The sequence below is a fragment of the Thermobia domestica genome, chromosome 9 (genome assembly GCF_964235325.1).
Source record: "Thermobia domestica chromosome 9, izTheDome1.hap1.1, whole genome shotgun sequence".
NCBI lineage: Eukaryota > Metazoa > Arthropoda > Insecta > Zygentoma > Lepismatidae > Thermobia > Thermobia domestica.
The window spans coordinates 41725311-41742486 of record NC_137462.1 but is presented as its reverse complement, the minus strand read 5'-3'; the positions used below and the strand labels follow the sequence as shown (position 1 = coordinate 41742486).

Below are 17176 nucleotides of genomic sequence, written 5' to 3'. Positions count from 1 at the left end.
ATAGTGAATTGGTACTGTTCCAACTCAGCCATGATACGTGCGAACTTTGCCACATTCTTAGTTTGACGAAGAAAGGTCAACGAAAGGCAGTCAGTCTTCAAATAAAAATGTCTTCCTAAAAGAAAATACTTGAAGCGACGCAACGTAAAGATGATTGCTGCTAATTCCAGATGGTAAGGGTGGTACTGGCGCTCCTGAGGACTCAACGCTCGACTGCAAAAGACAATGGGCACCAAGGGCGCATCTTCTTTATCAGTTTCCGGTTGTAGGATCGCTCCGCTCAACGCGTGCAAACTGGCGTCACAGTACACATGTACATCCTTGCTGGGGTGGTATCTCATCAATGTTGGGGCGGAGATGATAGCTTCTTTCATCTTCTCAAATGCCTTTTGTTGCGCAGCAGTCCATTTATAGGGAACCTCTTTCTTAAGTAATCTTAACAGGGGTTCCGCGATGGTCGAAAAGTCCTTCACGTAAGATCGAACGAAGGAACACAATCCTAAAAAGCTCTTGAGCTGCTTCTGCGTCTTAGGTCGTTTGTAATTTCTAATAGAGTCAGTAATCCGGTCGGAGATTGATATCCCCTGCTGGGAAACTACGTGTCCCAAAAGCTCTAATGAAAAATGCGCTAGTTTAGTTTTTTCTGGGGAGAGTTTCAATCCACGCTCTCGGAGTCTTTGAAATAACTTCCTTGTTGTAGCAAGAACCTGTTCAAATGAGTCTGCACCCCAGACTACATCATCTAAGTAATAATAAACTGAATCTTCTTCTAGACCTTCAAGTGTAAGTTTCATTACGTCATTAAGAGCACTCGGACTCGTCGCTAAACCCATAGGGAGGACCTTGAAACAGTATTGCCTTTCACCCGGGACTGAAAAGGCTGTAATAAGTTGACTCCTTTCTGTCAATTTAATCTGATAAAAACCTGATGTGAGATCTGAAAGACAGATGAATCTATGGCCACTGGAACGTTCTAAAATGTCCTGCATAGAAGGTACAGGATAGCTGGATGGTATCACGTGACTGTTAACAGCTCTCAGATCCACAATCAGCCTATAAGAACCACTTTTCTTGCGTACTAAAGTGATCGGAGAGTTCCACGGCGAGTGACACGGTTTAATAGCATCTTGTTTCAAAAGTAACTTGATCTGGTCGCTGACGGCATCGCGAAGATGGTAGGGGATCGTATAAGGCTTTACTGAAACAGGATTAGGATCCTTGAGTTGGATATCGTGCTCGTACCCACGAGCCTGCGAAAAGTCATCGGGAGACCAACTAAAAACATCCTTGAATTCAGCGATAAGGTCATACAATTGCCGTTTCTGATCATTATTCAGTTCTGGGTTTACATTAACACGGGTTACGTCAAAGCCAGGTATGTCATGAGATTGAGAGTCAGTCTCTTCGGTTACATTTGTACACAAATGTTCACTATTTTTGTCTACAGCAAGTCCCACAACCTTATTTTTCCACAACAAAAATGTCTTTTCTGTAGGGTTAGTTACCCAAATAAACGAGTTAACGTTGTCCACAAAAGATTCTTGAAAAAGAAGGCTGACCACCCCAGCTACAAACTTAAGGGGCTGTAACCACTCCCTAGATCCCACTAAATCATAACATTTCCGGAGGGGAACTCGGACCTTCGAACGAGGCGGTAGCCACGTGGACGACACAACTTTAAACACTGGTTTAATCATGGTTGCAAATTCAGCAGACACATTGCAAATATGTGAAGACTGAGGCAAGGTGGCAGAAGGAATTTTACCAAACCTAGAAATGACTAATGAGCGATCTTTCTGATTCAGATCAGCCTCGTGAGCTAGCAAAAAATCTTGTCCCAATAAAGGGAGGTGCGGGTAGCTAGGGATAATCCTAAAAGGATGACAGAAATATTTCGACCCACCTGGAATCGAACCAAGGCTATCTTACTAACTGGTAAAGTCTTACCCGTAACTCCCTTCAAAACACTAGACGTTGGAAAAATTTTAGCCTTACTAGGTACCATCTGTGCCGAAATACAAGATATCTGCGAGCCACTATCTAGAAGGATAGGGCTATCCTTACCATTCAATCTAATCACAATATGTGGAAGAGCTCGTTCAAGAAGGAGGGGGACTTTTATACGCTTAGGAGTTGATGGCCCACCATCATCAACCCTGTGAACTAGTTTAAATTACTCAGGCAGTGGGCTGCAATATGATTTTCCTTCCCACATTTAAAACAAATGATGGGCTTCTTATTCCTACCCTGACTATTGTTATTTTGACTGGCATAACGTGTTTGTTGTTCAGACTGCTGCTGACTCGGCTGTTGCGAAGAAAAATTACGTCTACCTCTATTGTTGTTATTATTATTACGGCGAGGATTATTTCTCGTACCTGCATTCTTTTGCGTATGTTGACCCTGCAACGACAACTGAGTTAGTTGCTTTTGAATATTCGCTAACTGGTCTTTAAACTCGTCCGCTGACAGCTTCGGAGCGGAAGCTTCAGAGGTTAAAGTCCGCGTAGAGCGATCAATCTGCTGACTAGGAAGAACAACATTCCCACGACCTTCATAATTTTCTGGCGGATTCAGCTGAACTGGCGCTTGCGAGAGAAAAGGATTCTGTTTAACAAGTTTTTCGATCGTTTTCCTTTCCAATAAAACTCTTGCCTTTTCCTCATCTAATAAATCTTGCACCAATTCTTCAACTGAGGTATAAGTCTTTTTGATCGCAATGCGCATATATTCTGGGATCAACCCATCAATAATGAGCTGAATCTGCTTCTGTACTGGAGCCTCTTTATCGTTACGAAGAATCAGGTTTCTCTTTGCGTAAACATACGACAATACAGACTCGTTGGATGCCTGTTCCCGGGAGCGCATCTCATGTTCAGTTAATTGAGGCAACAAGGCGTTTTTGAAGGCATCCTTGAATTTATTTTTAAATTGGTCGTAAGACATGGCTGGGAAATCTGGTTGTTTTGAGATGGTATCAAACCAATACGCGGCTGGACCCTTCAATAAAGAACCAAGTATCCACTTTTTCTTAAGATCCGGCCAATTGTTAACCTGGGCCAAAACCTCGAACTGGTCAACATAATGGACCGCATCATCCCCCATTCGTCCATAAAACGGTTCAGGACGTAAGATGTGACTAAGCATACTGAGGTTGTCTTGTTGACCACCAACTGCCATGTCGAATAACGAAGAGGAAGAAGTACTAGAAGGTGCCTCAATATCAGAGATGGAATGTGAAAACCGCAAATTACGCCGAATGCGATCAAAACACTGCCTAGTATAATGAACGCGTCCAGGGGAGGAAGTAACAATAGGCTCAAAATATTCTGTTAAATCTAAATCGTTATATGCATCATCACTAACATCACACTCTTGAGCAAATTGACGTAACATAAAAAACGTAAATACACACACTTGCAAAATCACAAATAATATCACTTAAAACTAAAGACAAATCAGATTCTAACACCAGACATGTTACCAAATCAAGGGTGGTAGGGTGGGGGAAATTCCAAATTAGTGCTAGACAAATAGGTGGGAGGCAAAATTTCTAAAACTCACGAGAGAACTCACAGAGACCAAACCGTAGGCGCTTCCACCATGAAACGTGACTGGAATTCTGACTTTTCCAGTAACGGAATGAATGTCGGGAAGGTACATTAAGAGTAAACCTATGAGATCTAATGAGATTAATATCCGTTCCAACTAAAATGCATTTTCTAACTTTACACTGGTCATATGGCATAAGGCCAAGTTTTATACTGATATGCATCTATCGTTAAGTTTTGAAATGAAACTCAAACTCTTTTTAGAAAATAGCATGGCAAATTAATAGGAAAGGTAGAGCAAAGGTGATGAATTTCTAGGGGCGAGCTTATACAGCCTGGTGTTCGAATACTGCTTGGCAAAAAAGGTACTTTACCTTAATCTGATGAAAACAATCCATGATTCCGTATCTAGCTAACGCGAGAGAATTACGGAGAAGCTCCTTTGTCAACAATCCAACCACTTCTTCCCCGAGACTCCTCTGTCCGATGGTTTTGTTTCAGTTCCGTTTTTCCGGGTCCCTCCTTCCTGTCATGTGGTCTTCCAAATATGGTCAAGGCGTCTCTCTAGACGCCACCCACGTCAACCTCATCATTTCGACGTCACTCCGAAGTTCGTTGTCCAGGCCGACCTCATCAGAGGCGATGTCCTCCAAGCCCAGACTCATCAGGATCGAACCCGGCAAAAACTTGAAGACAAAGCGGAAGGCAGGAATCTCTTACTCTAGGTGTAAATACAGAAAACACAAACCTCAGGAGAACGTTTTCCTCAATGCTGACTGCGGAAGCTAGACACGGAAAACAAGATTCAGCGTCTCGTTTGTTTGTCAATCGGCTGCATAAGCGGAAGAGGAAGAGGTAAGGGACTTCTAGGACATTTGCCTTTCATGCTGGGTTTAATAACACAGAAAAGAAAAGTAATACAAAATGCTCTTCGAGCCTTTAGACTACATAAATCAAAAATAAAAATAAAAATAATAATGTTTTCTTCTGTAGTGAATCCTCCGGGGATCGAACCAAGAGACCGGATCCTCAACAATAATGTTATTCTAAAATCACAATAAATGTATTCTATATTTTGACCTCGAAGGTCTCAACACTTTTTCGATAACCTGATGTTAGTCTGAAACAGGTTAAAAATTAAACGGTAAAAAACATGTGGAATGGTGAAGTGATAAGAAAAGTAATTTATGATGGCTCATTTGCCATAGTGTTCGGTGGCGTGAATCTGTATTATGCTCCACATTAGCTTTTTATCTCCTCACCTTTCCACACGTTTTTTTTTTTTTTTTTTTTTTTTTTTTTTTTTTTTTTTTTTTTTTTTTTTTTTTTTACCATAATCTTTTAACCATTTTCAGACTTACTACAACCTGAAGATCCTCTAAAAAGTTCGGTATATTTTTATATAATCATTCCAGTGAATGTTAAGCACTTGTTTTGTTTACTATTTATGAAAGTGTAACTATGTATTAGGGAACACCGTAGTGTAGTGGTTAGAGCGTTGGACTCAAGTCAGTGTGGTCTCGGGTTCGATTCCCGGGCCAGTGTTTACCAATTTTCGGCGTCCACCCAGCGTCGTGAGGCAAATTAGGGAGTTACGTGAATAAAAAGACATGACAGCCATTAGATGTCTAGAAAGCTCCTGAAACGCCTGTTAGAGACAGAAGACGCAGCGCGTTGACCATGTGTTCGTTGCTAGATAGGACGTAGTTCAGCCGATTGCTAGCAGATGGCGTTGGGGCGGCTCAAACCCACAAAATGGGCTGTTACATTAAGTGTATTGGTTTGGTTTGAAACTTTATTTATTATAATGTTTTTTTTTTTTTTTTTTTCACATAACTTCCGGTGTTAAGGTTTGCTTATAGTAAATTGTATCACAATCTTGAAAAACGTTCGCAAGACTTTGTATTGTAAACCTTAATTTAATAACATACCATTTATTTATTTCTAAATTTACTTACTTGTGAAACATCAATTGGTTTGTGTCCTTTTGACTGAATCAGAAGCCACTGTGGTCTTTGTGATTCCGGATCTGGTCCGTCCAGTCTCTGAAAAAGAAGGAACATCACAAACGTTACACTTATTCTTAAAGGAGAGTAATGCAACACAATTCATAAATATAGAAATTTAATAATTACAAATTACTACTTAAAATTACTACGGCGTTAGTAGAAAAAGTATTAACAAAGTTATTACGTTGATTTAATGTTATCTTATATAACAGATTCTGCTTTGTTCTCACAAACAAGAAATTCTAAAAAAAAAAAAAAAAAAAAAAAAAAAAAAAAAAAAAAAAAAAAAATGAATGATTCAATGTTATCATCTTATAAGGGTTCTGCTTTGTTCTTATAAACAAGAAATTTTTTAAAAAATGAAATTAAATCTATTTAAGTTTTACGTCCCACGACTAGGCTAGCCTAAAGGAGGAGAAATGAATGAAATGATGGAATGAAGAAAGCGGGAGGAAACGGAGAACCCCGAGAAAACTCAAACACACAGTGTTTGTCTACCACAAAGCTCACTTGGTGCGAGCTGGGATTGAACCAAGAACTCCAGGCATCAAAGGTGAACGCTCTACCACTGAACACCGCTGCCCCACAAGAAATTCTAACCCATTTCAAGTTTTAAATCAGATTATACTCAATGATCTACTTTAAATTACCTCTTCCGGGGAAGAGACACTTTAGATTCACAAATACATTTTCTTACAAATCAACAAAGCACATACACCCCGCTGCAACCCATTTCCTAACAAATCGAAATCCTTTCTACAATTTTAGCTAAATTTATCATTAACCCAAATGACTCACATGAAGAGAGAAGTTGATATCTGGAATGCATATGAAATCACGGAAGAGGTACATGGAAATAATTTTCTTAATAAACTGTTTCAGCTTCAAACAAATATTATAATAAGGTGATATTTTCTACAAATATCAGACGAAACTTACCACTATATTTGGTTATTATTATCACTAATATTTAAACACTACTACTAATAATAATAAGTATAACAATAATAATGAATTATGTAATAGCGCGGGACATTTCCATGAAACCAAAGAAGTAAATCACTCTAGTGTGAGCGTTACACGGTTTCGGATGTAGTCATCATTAACATTCAATTACCCATTAAAACATCCCACAATATGGACAAAGTTGACGAATATTTTATTTGTTCTAAAAGGTGACGCCGTTTTTTCGCTGAGATTTTTTTCTCAAATTTTCAGAAATTTATATATATCGTACTATTTTTTACGTTTCGGTAGAGTCAACGGTATACGTTTTAGTTCCCTCACCTCGTTTTATCACAAAACTATAGAAGTTCATACAAACTATATTACAGTGTTTTCACTTAAAAAAAAAAAAAAAAAAGTAATACATAAGATCTTCAAATGTTCCTCAATAAGGTGCTCGAAATCTCTCGTAGCATCTCCAGAGAGGATTGAAGATTTCTCCTGCCCGTAGCAGCTGGAGAAGAGGATAAAGGAGTCTCTTCTGTCTGTAGCAGCTGGAGAAGAGGATAAAGGAATATCTTCTGTCCGCAGCAGCTGGAGAAGAGGATAAAGGAGTCTCTCCTGTCCATACCAGCTGGAGAAGAGGATAAAGGAGTCACTTCTGTCCGCAGCAGCTGGAGAAAGGTTAGGAATTTGTCCTGTCCGTAGCAGCTGGAGATGAGGAGGTGAGCTTGACCAGCTAAATGCCGACTGATGTCGAGCGATGTTGAGCAGCTCCTTTTATATTGGTGGTTCAGGTAGAAAGGTGGCACTTGTGCTCCTCTTCGTGTCACATATTGATTCATAGTAACGAGGCGTCGTCTGCTTCTTTTGTTGTTTATATCATGCACGTGGAGTTAGAACCACGTGGAGGGAACATTATATTTTCTTCTATTAATATCGGGATAGACGCTAGCGCCATTCTCATGCGATGTTAATTGCTTATTTACATACTCTTTTTTTTTTTCTTACATTGCAGATCCGTAAAATATCTATCATCTTAAGCTTACCAGTCGATAAATATCTTATGGATCTACATGATAAGAAAAATACACTATGTGAATAGCAACCAACATCGCCTGAGATTTGGGAGGATTATTTAACTCCAACACATAGCAGAAGAAAATACACAGATTTCTGAAAATTTAAGAAATAAGACGCATGATACAGAAAATGTGTTCCTTACAATTTTTTTCGTACTTCTTTATCGCTTTCTAAAACAGTCTAAGCCCTGTAAACGTGCGAAGTATCATGCTTGTATACTTTGATACCACTGTTGTTCCTTCAACACATAACACTGTACTTACTTCTTTTCATGCTACCACAAGAAATGACATAAATACAAAGACATAATCAACATATCTTACCATATGAGATATACTGGCTCTGATCACATTTACGCGGTTCACCATTGGTGTTACTGCAGTAATATGCTCCGTCGATGTCAACGGTCTATCTTTGCTGAAAAATAATAATAATAATAAATAAAAATAATAAATATTATGTAGAACTTATGTAGAAACATTTTCAAACACCACACACATAACTACAAATATATATATGATAGTTGGAGAGTACTTCAAATTATATGCCCATAGCGAAACTTCCTCTATAAAAATTGCTTCGTGAGTACCTTAGAATTCTGAAACATGTATTTTTGGATAGGGCACATACTAGTTCCTACGTGAAGTCTGACCCGACTACGGTAGGACCCATAGTTTTGGAGTAATGGACCTTTAAAGTTCATTTTTTCATGTTTTAAGCAGGCTGTAACTCCGAAACGAAGCGTTTGTCCACCCAGATTGGTCTATACTTTTTGTCTTATCTTGGTGTTAGGAATCACCTCCCAAACGTTGTCGGTGTTGTTTTGAAACACCCTGTATATTTAAAAATAAATTTGTAAGTTTTGTAAATGTTCTGCGCAATAGAAATATTACCTTGGAAATAATTATTACAAATAGAATAATCACTTTGGGAATCACTCAAAAAAACTACGCTCCAAAATGATTCATTAGTTTTGTTATTTACATTAAAATTTAACAATGAAATATTGTTAAAACCGACGGCCTCATTCAAATTTGTAGCATTCAAAATTAATTAAAATTAGAAATTAGACAACAATAAGATCCCACTTTGCATTAAGTCCGCTGGCAAAACTACAAAATATTACATACCTTGAACAGTGCACAATTTACATTTTACAGATTATTGAAATATAATTATTCATTAATACACGTTATTGTGATAAGCCTCGCAACAGCATCCTCAAACCTTCGCCGAGATTACAAACAAAAGATCTCCTCCAGTTCCTTACCAGAGGGTAGCGTTCCCAAAACTGATGCAACGTTCCCTCTTTGTACTGCCATACTGATGCGTTGCAGTAGAAACGAGGTTGCTCTAGCATCTCCTGACGATAAACGAATGCGGTGACCAACTTCTTTTATAAAGTTAAGGCCTTCGGGACCCCATGAACCACACGATTCGACAGCTATAGCGACAAAATGATATTTGTCGAGTAAATTGCTATATTTCCTGCGCTTTTCTGTTTCCCGGCGAGCAGCCACGTTGCCAGCTTGTGCTGAGGAAGAATGTATATTTGAAGGGGCGAAGGTGTCGGAACAAGTAAAATCCCATAGAAGTGCTTTTCCTTTCTTCCACGGTATTAGAGTCATACCATCTGGCCTCTTGCCGTCTGCGACTGCATCCCAACGGTTCACATATAGAAGGAACGCCTGCTGAAATTAGTGCCCTCATGATAATGTCGTTGACGCTGGAGTGGCGTGAATGTCTGCCCGCACTATTGGCACAGGAGAGTCCATGAAGGCCCTTCTTGTCTACGACACTTCTACAGGCAGGACATCTGTGTTGCTCGCAAACATCTACTCCCAAACGCAGTGCACTGGCAATTCGGAAACTGTCATTGGGAAGATGTAATCCTAAAGAAGGTGACGGGATAGCATGGAGCCAAGCGCCTGCTTCTGGAGATGATGTTCCAGAATTATATTTACATTGAAATTATTACGTACACGAATGTAAAATTAATAGAAATTTCTTAACAATTGGATGACAAAATGATATTTTGAAAAAATGAACGTATTTGCATTTTAACTAATAATGTACTGGACAGAACATAAAGGTGATATTTTGGCCCTAAAACGCTCTTTTGAAAGATGCCTTAACACTATTATCACGTCTCATTTCGGCTATTTCTCTTCAGAAAGTAAATGCCCCCCTATCTGCTTTTAGTATATCTTTTTCCAACCTGATGAATGTACATATATATTAATTTTAACGTAACCTGCTGGAAGAGCAATTATACAGTTAAACTCAAACGGTATTCAACTTGCTCTTATGTATCCTGTTACTGATTAGTTCAAAAATTCACGTTAAACGTCGAATTTTACTGCCCTGTCAGTACTGTCAACACGATAAAGCGGGCCATGGTGGTCAGTAGTAGAGCACTCACTTCTTGCGCATGGGGTTCTTGGTTCGATTCCAGCTCCCGCCAAATTGGCTTTGTGTTGGACAAACACTATATGCGTAGGTTTTCTCGGGACTCCTCCGTTTCCTCCCACTTTCGTCATTCCACCATTATCATCCGTCGCACCATCACTGTCTCCCTTAGCCTCGGTGCATAATCGTGGTACGTTAAACTAAAAAACAGGTAAGAATAAACCTTTTAGTGGGGATAATATTGTATATGAATTAATTAAATAGAAAAGAATAGCAAGTGGAGTGTATTTCAGTTTTCCGTTTACTCCTTCTAATTGTTTCAACTGATCTCAGCCAAATGTCGTATAGCTTCTCTTTTATAGCGAAAATAGAGAAACTTTTTTTAAAAGAAAATGTACCCAGTTTGTTCAAACTTTGAATTTTGAAAAGCTAGTAAGTTTATCAGCATGGTATACAAAACCTACGTTAGGAACCCAATATGCTCATAAGGACTCACCACATCCTCCAAATATAAAAGTTAAAAATTCCTTCAGGAGAACGATCACCTCAACGAAAGCAAGATGGAGAAAACAAGAGATAGAACAAATATATGGCACGTTAGAGTCACCGTAACCGGAGCGACTTCTTCAATTCATAGCCCTATCATCCTTGGAATATTAGGTATGTTAAACACTATTAGTATGGGAAATCTAGAATTCCGATTTGTTTTAGATGAGGATGAAGTATGTAATTTGAGGAAAATTTGGGCTTTGTCAATTTCCTTTCAGTAATTTCAATTTGTTTTCTTCTGTAATTAATGTGTTTGTATTATTATACTGTTATTTTACAATTCAGCTATATTTTCTGTTTAATTTTGTATGTACATGGTTCTGTACAATTAGAATTCCCAATGTACTATTGTGATTTTATAATTCTTTTCCTCTATTTTATAAAAATATTAATCGTAATCTAAAACATAGAAAGGGTTTTGACATTTCGGTGAATTAATTGACTAAGGCTTAAGAACTTGGATCCGAAAGTACGGCACATCACCAACAGGACATCTAAAGAAGATAATTCCACTACGAGCAACATAAAGTTCAAGAATTAGGCACGTTATTTTATTGATGTTAAGAAATTTATCAGAAAATATCATATCTACATACTACCGAAAAATCTGGAAAAGTATCATGCAGAATATAAATGCTATTGCATAGATAAGTTCATGTTTTCGGGAATGTACCAAGATATTTATGAATATGCAGACACTTATATAGAAATGTCCAAACGGGGCATCTTCACTCGAATAAGAGGACACTTCAGAGACATTTTGGATTTCACACATAGTTATTACGGTTCATCTAGGCACTTTTTTAAAAGTAAACATAGCAATACATATAGTACAGGTATTATATAAGGCAAAATCACCACACAACAGATTGCTTTCCAAGCTTGCATTTTCACGAAAGAGCCAAAATTAAACTGGGATAAGGTAAACTTGAATAAGCACTTGCTGCTATTGAGAGGAGAGTCCTAAGAGGTATTCTCGGAGAGACACGGAAAGACGAAATCATCAAAAGTATACTCAACCATGAGTGTCCAATACATAGTAGAAAAATCTGGTACGCTGATGGGGAAAAAATTTTAGAAAAATGAAAGAACCTTCGTAAGAAGTTGAAAATGTATGAAGTATGAAAATGACAAATGACCATGAGAAAGACCCAAGTACAGATGACATGATGAAACACAAGAGAATAAGTAAATAACAGGAATAAGATAGGGAAAAGTTCCAGGATCACGAATGATAAAGTGACAGAAGTCGCTGAAGAAGTTTCATATACACCCAGACCTGACAGAATGCTGGAATCCAGGATTTTATGAGATTATGTGAAAGTAGGTGAAAACTGATGAATGTTCTTAACAATTCTTACCTGTAATTTATTCCAGCGATTATATGAGCTAGCCTTATAAAAACGAATCCAGTCGAATAGGCATCACACCCAGCTTCGTGAAATTTCTCCTCAGATTCTGAAACGTACCAGAACAATAAAATAGTCACGATACTGAACAAATAAGTAAAACACATAGGCTATACCTGTCAGTCATAAAACAAACTATCTCTAATGACTTAAGGAACCCAAAGATTAATCACTGCAGAAACAAAATACTGCTATTAGATCTTAAACTGTGCCAAGCCAATCCAATTTCGAGTGTTATAACCAGAGTTGCCAACTTTTCTTCAGAAAAAAATCGGGACGGGACAATCGGTGCTGGAATACCTCCCCCCTCCGCCCCGAAGACGACTACACGCACGGCAAGTCGTTAAAAACAACGTAAATAATCAGTTGAATAACACGAACCTGAATGAATGCGGCACATTATTATTATTATTATTATTATTATTATTATTATTATTATTATTATTATTATTATTATTATTATTATTATTCAGATGTGGAGAGTTTCCATCGACATGGAAACAAGTATATATTGTACCTGTACATAAAACAGAAGATAGAAGTAATATGAAATATTATAGGCCAATTACATTAGTTAATGCATTTAGTAAGATATTTGAAATAATAATACATGACCATATATACTTTAATGTAAAAAATAAACTAACTGAATTTCAGCATGGGTTTTATAAAGGCAGATCAATTGTTACGAATCTTGTACATTTTACAGATTTTACGTACTTAGCTCTTAAAAACAGACTACAGGTTGACATTATATATATTGATATGTCAAAGGCTTTCGACTCTATAGAACATGGACTTCTAGTTCGTAAATTATCCAATGTTGGTCTATCTTCTCAGTATATTCGATGGTTCCAAAGTTATTTATCAAACAGAGAATATAGAGTGAAAATTGGTCATATAACTTCCAGTAATGGCTGCATAAAGAATGGTATACCTCAGGGATCTCCTTTAGGACCACTTCTTTTTTCATTATTTATTAATGACCTGACGGAAAAGATTAAATTCTCAAATATATTATTATATGCGGACGATTTGAAGTTATTCAGAATAGTGAATAGCGAATATGATAACTACTTACTCCAAAAAGACTTGGATAGTATTAGTATATGGTGTAAAAATAATCTACTGAAAATAAACTGTGATAAAACTAAGTTTATTTCATATACCAATAAGACGCAATACTATGTTAGCAAATATGTCATAAATGGAATATCGCTGCAGAAAATTGAAAAGATTAAAGATTTAGGCATAATATTTGATATGAATATGAAATTTAATTATCATATTAATGACATGGTACATAGAACACGAAAGACTATAGGGTTTGTATTTAGACAGTGGCCTGAGTTTAAAAATGCAAACACATATGTCTATCTATTTAAGGTACTTGTAAGACCGTGATTAGAATTTGGTGCAATTATATGGAATAATATATCCACAACATTATGTAGCAAAATTGAATCGGTTCAAAAATGTTTCATTAGACTATTGTGTAGAAATAAGAAAAAAGATTACTATTCTCATAGTTATGATTACTGGAACGAATACTGGGGGTTGCAAGAATTACATGTAAGAAGAAAAATGATAGAGAAAAACTTTATTCAGAAAATTTTAGATAATAAATATAGTAGTGAATACTGCCTACATAATATAGGTATAAGGGTACCAACATATAACTTTAGAAAAGCATCGGAAATGATTCCCATGAATAAAAATTCTATAATTTTAAGAAAACTGACAAGTTCTTTTAATATATTATCGGGATAATTGTATTTATTGAACTGACGTATAGATTTTAATAGGTATGTATGTTTTATATAGTATATCTGTATGTTTGACGGCATCCTTATTTTAAGGACAATTTTAAGACAATTGACTAACTATTTTAATGAATAATGAATTAATTATGTTTATGCAGACAAGATAGAAATAATAAAATTATGTGTACATTATAAGATAGACAATGACCTCCTGTCGTCGAAACAAATATATTGTTAATATTAAAAGGAATATAAGATGTATGTTATAACCCTTAGTTCTATGACTAAGTGCTGTATTTTTGCTATCTGGCTGTTCATGGCACTAAAATAAATATATTATTATTATTATTATTATTTTCCCGCCACTGCTCAGCACTAGATATAAGCAATATATGCGACAAATTCAAATCAAAACAACTGCAATTTATTTAATATAAACAAAGTTTAGAGAGCAAACTGTATAGATTTTTTTTTTAAATCACAAATGAGTGCATAATATTGTTAAGTGTTACCACTTCTCCAAGTGTTTTTACCAGAAACCTGAAATCCTGCTTTTTATCAGGTTCTCCAGGTCAAAGGGAACACTGTAAACCGAGTAGTGGGATTTACGAAACCCTCAAAGAAAATATATACTTTATTGTGCCAAAATCGATTATTTATTTAAAGGAAGAGAACAAATTTATTCCCTTACTCCTAACTGATTTTAACTCCACGGAATGTATTCAGTGCACTGGGGATTATTGGAAAGCCTCCAAGAACATATGCACAGGATGCAACAAAAGCGATATATATATTTTACAAAAATTATCGTATAATACATTTCTTTCAAATGGAAGAGGATAAAGTCATCCTTTCATTCTCGACAAATTTTAAAAGCCCTAGCAGTGGAGGTAATTGAGAACTGTTAATGTACACTCATGTCCAAAATTATTGTCGCATGTCTATAAATATGTTGTTGTAGGAATATAATTTGATAATTTATTCGCCCGGTATTTCTTATAATGTTTGTATATGTATAATCAGCAAAAAACATGTATGTGGCAAATTTCATGTCAAAAAAGCAGTAAATAAGAACAGTAAAACGAAAATAAAACTTTCTTGTGCATTTAGCAACATTTTGTTTTACTCATTCTAATTTTCGTATTTAGAATTCTTTTCCTATGAAATTTACCACAAATATTCATTTCCCGATTATACACATAGTATCAGTATTAAAAATACCCTGCAAAATCATTATCAAATTATATTCTTACAAGAAGACAATTATAGATATGTGACAATCATTTTGGACACGAGTGTACATATTCGCCATTTTCCATCACAACTGAATAATTTGATGGAAGTTATCATATTATTTAAACAAGGAAACTTCGATATTTGGGGAAATTTATCTCCTTAAACTCGCTTATCCTTGACTTCAACCGCGACCGACAGGGATGATAAGGAAACTCTAAACATAGAGAACAATATGTTTTGTCCCAAACGGTTAATTTTTACGTGTGTTGTACTGGAAAATTTGTTTGTTATCACATTATGCATATAAGTAAACTTTTAACAGGAACTGATTTTGGCCTCTTATTCCTGATAAATTTCAACTCCAAACAAAATGCTTTTTCCCGAAGATAGAGGAAGGAAGATATTGAATTTCATTGAAATAGATTAAATATTTCGAGTTATCGTGGAACAGACGGACGTACAAACAAACATGCAAGCAACGGTTAAGTCAAATGATAGGAAAAAAAAAGAAAGAAATTTAGTCGCGTCGATACGTTATGTTAGCTATGTACAGTTAATTAGTTCATCGTTAATAAGGGAATAACAATCGTAATTTACATTCAAAGCACGTTTACGTATACAAATAAATACTTACTGTATCTGTCAAATCCGTCCGCATGTTTAATAGTTGGAGAAAACAAAACTATCTGAGATCCTTTGCCTTCTTTCATAAAATGGTACAGTTTGCTGAGAGAATTTGATTCCCATAAATCTGAAAAAAAATAAATAAATAAACTAAAAGATAAAAGTGCAATTGGTATTTAAGTTAATCGAATCTGTTTTAAGTCTCAAGTTTATTTATATATCTTTATGATAGTACATATTCCTTATTTTACACATGAACGTTCAAATTCCTTTTTTCGACTTGTATTATTTAAGAAACTGATATGGAATATCGTCGTGTTTTTCAGGTACTAAACTGGAGTTAAATGAATATAAATGAGATTAAACTTCAAAGCCATATCCAATCGCACTGGCCATTCACTACAACATGGAGGTCATTGTTCTCTTCCTCTAGTACGCAAGACATAATCTTTAGCTAAGGCACTTCTTACCTAACTGTACTAAAAGTTCATCACAATTCTAAATCACAATGACTAGATAGAAAATAGTGAATGAAAGAATTATGATGCGGCAGTGGTGTACACAGAATTTCATCAAAAAGGGAGACGGAGTTCAAGCTTTCACTTTTTTATTTTTATTTTTATTTATTTTTACATACTGTAATATACCATGCGCTTGTGTATATAAACATTTTACAGGTGCTCCTGTTTATAAATAACAACTACATGCACCTTACGATAAAGTACTACACCTTACACTGAAGAACTAGAAGTTGCAAACGACGGAGACTATAGCGACACCACGGATCACATGACGACGAGGGACCAACAGTACCGCAGCTTTATCTGGAGCGCTATCAGTTTCGATTGGTCAAATCCATTTTCTGGGCTTGCAGTGGAGCCTCGGAAGTACCTACCATAACCCAAAGCCTTAGCTTGCAGTGGAGCCTTATGGGAGACTTTACCTCTCTTTCTGCCTGCAGTCGAGCAGCGACAGAATCCTAATCACAACATGGCCTGGCTTGTAGTAAAGCCTCGTCGGGAACCTAATCCCTCTATGGCGGAAAATTTCCCGCAATACGGAAAATTCTTTGCATAGGTGGGAATCTGGGAAATTCTGGTTGAAAATGGGAAATTTTGTCAACTTTTCTTTCTTTTCATGTTGTCCCTTTCTCACTTCTTGTCTTCATCTCTTTGTACGTGAAATAATACATGTATTGAAAGCCTCTTTGGAGGTCAAAAGAACCAGAACAGCAAGAGAGATTTATAAACCGAACCGAATTGTACTGATTGTTAATTGCGCCAATATCCATTTTCTGCGAGAAGATAAAAGGGAGGGAGGGTTTATGGCCCTTTGCTTACTTTATTTGTTATGGCCAGTCATTCACAGTGTGTTATGGTGAAGTGAGGGGAAAGATGGGAGGATATAATACTTGGAAGTAGCACACACATACGCACAATATGATTGATATTCTTTCTTGGCGGGAAATTTTGCAACCGATCGGGAAATTTCAGGGCTTTGAGCGGGAAGACTGTTAGTGTCCTACACTTCCTCACGCAGTTCGCTACTGAGGAAGCTTCCCAAGACCGTCTGACCGAAGGGACACTATACTTACTTTA

At 36.5% G+C, this 17176-nt stretch overlaps 1 protein-coding gene across 5 annotated transcripts in view; it reads right to left on the bottom strand.

The window, feature by feature from the left end:
• LOC145694601 (pre-piRNA 3'-exonuclease trimmer-like) overlaps nucleotides 1-17176 on the bottom strand; it is a 165421-nt gene that overhangs the window by 90648 nt on the left and 57597 nt on the right. For all 5 annotated transcript variants that reach the window (XM_081770977.1, XM_081770974.1, XM_081770978.1 and 2 more), the window contains 4 exons: nucleotides 15589-15705; nucleotides 11908-12004; nucleotides 7912-8005; nucleotides 5510-5596 (listed from right to left, as the gene is read on the bottom strand). In XM_081770977.1, coding sequence (XP_081627103.1) covers nucleotides 5510-5596; nucleotides 7912-8005; nucleotides 11908-12004; nucleotides 15589-15705 — 395 coding nt within the window. The remainder of the gene's footprint in view (nucleotides 1-5509; nucleotides 5597-7911; nucleotides 8006-11907; nucleotides 12005-15588; nucleotides 15706-17176) is intronic.